This window comes from Alligator sinensis, unplaced genomic scaffold, assembly GCF_000455745.1.
Source record: "Alligator sinensis unplaced genomic scaffold, ASM45574v1 scaffold126_1, whole genome shotgun sequence".
NCBI lineage: Eukaryota > Metazoa > Chordata > Crocodylia > Alligatoridae > Alligator > Alligator sinensis.
Genome location: NW_005841842.1, coordinates 2,572,458 through 2,577,955, shown reverse-complemented (window position 1 = coordinate 2,577,955; position 5,498 = coordinate 2,572,458). Strand labels below are relative to the sequence as shown.

Below are 5,498 nucleotides of genomic sequence, written 5' to 3'. Positions count from 1 at the left end.
CCTCCCCCCCTCCCTCACACACACACACACACACACACACACACACGTGCAAACACACATTCATACAGACACACACTTATACATATACATAGGCATAGGCATACATGCATGTACACATTCATATAGACACATGCCCATGAATAGCATACATAGGTATACACACACATTCATAGACATACACGCATACATCTGCATATACACGCATTCATACGCACATTCATCCAGGCACACACACCTGCATCCTTGCACACGTCTAGATACACACACATTCATACACACGCATACATATGCATACACACACATTCATACAGGCATACACACACATCCATACGTATGCATACACATATTCATACAGGCATACACACACATCCATACGTATGCATACACACACATTCATACACAGATACATAAGCGCTGCTGCTGTGTAGAGCCCCCCCCACGACCTTCCCTTTCGCTCCCTGCCAGCCCGAGGCAGACAAGCCGGGGGCTCCAACAAGGCGCGACCCCCGCCCCCCTGCCCCTCCAGCCGTGAACTTGTCCCCAGAGCCCTGCCCAGACTCCCGAGGCAGGTGGGAGCCGCTCCCCCCAACACAATGCGAGAACAAGCGCCGGCGCTGGCAGGGAGCAGGGCCCGGCGGGCAGGATCGGAGCCTCCCCGGGGGTCCGAGCTGCCCCGAGCCCAGGAGAGGGACCGTCTGTCCGGGCAGCGCCGAAACAAGCGCCCGCCACAAGGAGGAAGGGGGGGGTGGGCTGGAGAAAATAAAGAGCGGAGCGTGAGATCTGACTCCCCCGTGGCCGGTTAGCGAACCAAGCTGTGGCTGAAGCCTTATTTTCACCCACCCCGCTCCTCTTCTTTCCTCCCCGGATCGGGCTGCCATCCGTAGCCACGCTCTTCAGCCTGACTTAAGCCCCACAGGAGATGGGGAAGGAAATCTTTGCTCCTTAATGCCCTGAACAAATTAAGTTAATTTGCCAAATCCTTTGGGCGCAGTCCACCCCTGTCCCCGAGCGCGGGCGAGTCCCTCCCGAGGAGGAGAGAAGCCCTGGACCTTACACACACACACACACACAGGGCGAGCACTTAAAGCGAGTTCCCCCAGACTTTCCGCTCCTCCTCCGGGAAAGAAATCCAGGTCTACATGCAGGCAGGGCTGGGTAAATTATGGAAATCTTTTTTAATTCTTTGGGCGTAGAAACATCAAAGGAATATCGTTAGCTTTTTAAAAAAAATCTCTGCCACAGCTTTTGGTTTTTTACCGACTGAAATGTGCACTTCGTGTCCCACCGAGAACCTGGAACGGGGAGCGGGGCAGGAGGGTGGGAAAGACGAGTATTAACTCCGAGATGGGAAAAGAGGCTTTCTTTCAAATGCCTCCTCGGAAAATAATAATAATCAAGTTAATGTCTGTAATCTTCCCCACTGCCCCGGTAAAAGCGGGCTGAGGGCGATCGCGTTCAAACATCTGCATCTACATTATACCTTTGTCTAACTGCAAGACCTTCTTCCGACGACCTCTGCTCCTTTGATCTAATTGTGCTGCGTGTTGCATACTGACAAAGAGTTGCGTATTCCTCCTGTGCTAAACCAGGAGGTAAAAAACCACTGAGAGTCGTGCCCTGTCATAGCCGAAACGAAGGCAGCAGGCCCCCGCTGCAGAGATGCTCAGGCTACGTGCACTATGCGCTACGTGCACTATGCGCACTACAGTTTCCCAGAATTATAATTTCCGTCTTGTCCGTGGAAAGACACCCTGACATACTTTTCCGAATGAGTTTGACACCCTTATGCGGTTACAAAATGCAAACAGTTTTCCCCCTCCCTTCAGAAACAAGAGCCCCCTTCCCCTTCCTTACAATCGCTCCAGATTTTCCCGACTCCAGATGAGAACGGCTCTTTATCCAGTTAACATTCCCTAGGCTGATGCCTGAAGTATCTAAGATCACTTTCAAATGCCCTTTCTAACAAGACCTGAGCAAGAGGCCACTAATTTTCACTGAACAAAAAGCCACTGGAGAGAGATCCGTTTGTCAATATCAACTGGTCCAGCAATTTCCCATCTTCAGACACATCGGCCTATCTGAGCTGGCAGATGTTTAGACAAGATTTTATAAATTGTTCAATATCAGCCCATAATGAACCCCAACTGACCATTCCAAAGCAGCTAAAAGCATCCAGGATCTCCCCTGCTGGGATCTAATAATGCTCTCACGCTGGAACATTATTAATCATGGAATAAAATAGATGAGCCTCTTGAAAAATAAGTGTATGATTGATTAAAGGGCAATCTAAGAAGCTATTATTCTTGTTTTATAACCGTAAGTTATATTCACTCAATTTATCTTTTGGGGAAAATAAATGATTGTTCGGTTCTTTTCTAAAATTATATTATATGAGGATTCTCATTATTTTACAGAAAATGAAAATGATGGGTTAGCTGTTTTTACAAGCCTAATCGAGGTGGATCTCTTAAGCAACTAGCAAATTATACATAGGGTTTAAGCGACTCAGGGGAGGAAAAAAAGCATAAAAATTAAGGGCTGGGGTGTTTCGGGGTCTGGGTCTCCCCCTCTCCCACAGCATTGTTGGACATACTTAGAAACAAATGATTGCTTGACATACAGAAAATTAAGATGGGATATGCTGATATTTTTTTTTCTAGAAAAGAGAAATAAGAGCACCGAAGAATGCTAGCACCAAAAAAAAAAAAAAAAAAGGATGAATGGCCCCAGCATGTAAGAAATGCTCATGGATCCACATATGCACATGCACAACCACACATACATGTACACACATGCATGTGTGTACTAGTACTAATGCAACAGAACAACTCTGTAGGGTTTTACTTATGCAAAGTCTATCTTTGCAGGTTATTTAAATTGCTCATTTCGTTTACATTAAAAATATTCAGTGAAATTACAACTTGGTACATGTTATGATTTTTCTAAATCATATATTACTATTTTAGGGGGAAATAAATGAAAAACACCGTGCTGTTGCAGACTAGTCTGTTTTTATTTACAATTAAAGATATAAATTAGTAAAGAATTCTCGTTAAACAACCAAAGATTGTATAACCATCAACGTTTCAAATAAAAACCAAGCAAAATTTATTTACAAAAAGTTCGGATTCCATTGCAATACAACTTGCATAAATTACTAGAAGCTTTTATATCATTACAAAAATAAATATCAAATTTGTTTCCACTTTGTAAGTACTCAAGTTCTCCAATCACATCTTTATTATCTCTACTGTATACATCTTTTACAAATAAATTTTACAATAAATCCTATCACACCTATAGAATATATACCGTGGCAATGAAGTGATCAATTCAAGATATCCTGAGAAAAACAGATCTGTTTTCAAAAGTCACACATACATTTTGGAAACTATACTATACCAGCAAACTCACATATGTCCAACAAAATTCTCTTTGAATAATTAGAGTCTGTAGATTTAATAGTGCTCTGTGGTCTTCTTTTATACAGTGGCACAAGATGTGATCGGATTTAAAGATTTATTATATATATTAGCTTGGGGAGAGATGATGGCTTGCTGACTTTTTTCAAAGCAATTGTGACACCTACCTGTGGACCAAGGAAAAAACCAGATCATCTAAAATCCTTCAGTTATACACTAATATCTTCTTTCTTTTTTTTTTTTTTTTTAAAGAAAAAGGAAAAAAAAGGAGGTGAACTAAAATGCTTACTCTTCTATTTTCTTCTCGGAAAAAAATACTACTTTTAAAAGATCGACAACATTTTGTTTAACCTTAAACAGAGAAAGGGGGTGGGAGGAGGAGGGGCGTTGTTACTGGGCAAAAGACAATTCATGCCCAGCTGGAAATGCACGCTGGAAATTAGCATTGTCCTTGTTTGTTTAAAATTTGTAATCACCGTGTGAAACTCGGTCCATAATGTACCATTTTGACGATATTATCTTCACACAGCCACCTTACTGTTTGAAAGAGTGATTTATTGAGAAAGAAATAGATTGAAAGCTATCTCCATGAAATTTAAATCGTCGGTAATGTATTGTTTTAACAAACCGGGCACATAAAAGCGATAGGAATCCTCTACACTGGCCTACAAAAGAGCACAGACTCAGGAAAGAAAAGCCATAATCAGGGGGGTTTAAAAAAAAAGACCAGAAAAGAGCATATTACTATGTAATCAGACTCTTATGTAATGAAGCAAGAAATTAATGTTAAGCAAGTTTACAGCTGTGCAATATGTCTTGGACTTGATGCCAAATGATCAGTGTAATAGAAAATGTTCTCACTTACTTGCATTGCTGTGTGATTGCACTTCTATAGGTATGGTTGTGCTCCTACTGTGCAGACTTCAGTGGGATCTGTCAAAATAGAACCGTCAGTTAGTCACAGGACACAGCTAGCTAACTAGATTATACACTCTGGGTGCGTCCCAGCTCTCACTTACACAAAATTCAGAGCTGCGCCATTTGAAAACCTCTGCCTTTCCCTTTCCGAATTGGATAATGGTGGTGACTGAGCTCCTGAGTCACTTCCAGCACCAGACAATTTTATTAATTTACTGTCCTAATTTTAAACCCTTCTGAAAATAGTAGTAATAACAATAAAGTAGAGTTTAAGGTTTTACACTTCATTTGGAAACCTATTCCTTCACTGTGGGAAAGGATGTAACTCCTTAAAATCAAAAGGAAAGAAAGCACGTCCTATTTCACTAAACCCAGCAGTCCAAATGGAAAGATAAACAGGGTTTAAAATAATATACATACATTAGTTGAATTTATCGAGGCTGGGGTTTGGGGGTTGTTGGTTTTTTTTTTCTTTTTTTTTTTCGGCTACATCTGTGTAATCCATTAGATCTCTCTTTTTTTTTAAAAAAAAAAACCCTCCTTCAATACATCTCCTGTCCTCCTTACTGCATGCAAATATCGGCTTGGGGGTTAAATAGTTTTTGAAAGCCCACATTTTATTCCTGTCCAGCTTCAATATTGGGCTCATCGCTGTGAGGACCGCCGGCAGAGTTGTCTGTCCTTGGAGGTGCTGCTATTGATCGTCCAAACAAGCACAGCGCAGCTAAACTCGCCTACAGGAGTGATTTTGCCTTTAGGAAAAAAAGGAAAAGGGGGGAGAGGGGAGGGGAAGGGTAGGGCGGGAGGTGAAAAAAAATTTTAAAAAAAAGAGCAAGCAGGCACCTACCTTTCTTGGGCTCGTAACTAGAGGGCCTGTAATGCTGCTCGAGCTGGTTAGTGATGGTTTTCAAAGAGTCAGTGCTCTGCTTGTGGACAGAGCTGGTGTTTAGCACAGTCTGGCTTAGTCCGTCGTTGGAAGCCACCGCGGCGGAGTTGTATCGCAGGATCCCCTGGCTCTGGAGAGCGTTGAAGTTCCCATAGTTTGTGTAATTGCTATAAAAAGGCGAAGTGTAATAAATATGCCTTCCCAGGAGGGAGGAGGGGGAGTAGGCAGAGCTGTGCGGGGCGGAGGGGGGGGGGGCGGGGGGCACGGCCGGG

General features: G+C 42.9%; 1 protein-coding gene across 1 annotated transcript in view; it reads right to left on the bottom strand.

Moving 5' to 3' along the window:
• Positions 1 to 3,658: 3,658 nt before the first annotated feature.
• IRX2 (iroquois homeobox 2) overlaps positions 3,659 to 5,498 on the bottom strand; it is a 2,585-nt gene continuing 745 nt past the window's right edge. The window contains exons 2-3 of the mRNA XM_025205393.1: positions 4,955 to 5,092; positions 3,659 to 4,355 (exon numbers count right to left, since the gene is read on the bottom strand). Coding sequence (XP_025061178.1) covers positions 4,986 to 5,092 — 107 coding nt within the window. The 3' untranslated portion in view covers positions 3,659 to 4,355; positions 4,955 to 4,985. The remainder of the gene's footprint in view (positions 4,356 to 4,954; positions 5,093 to 5,498) is intronic.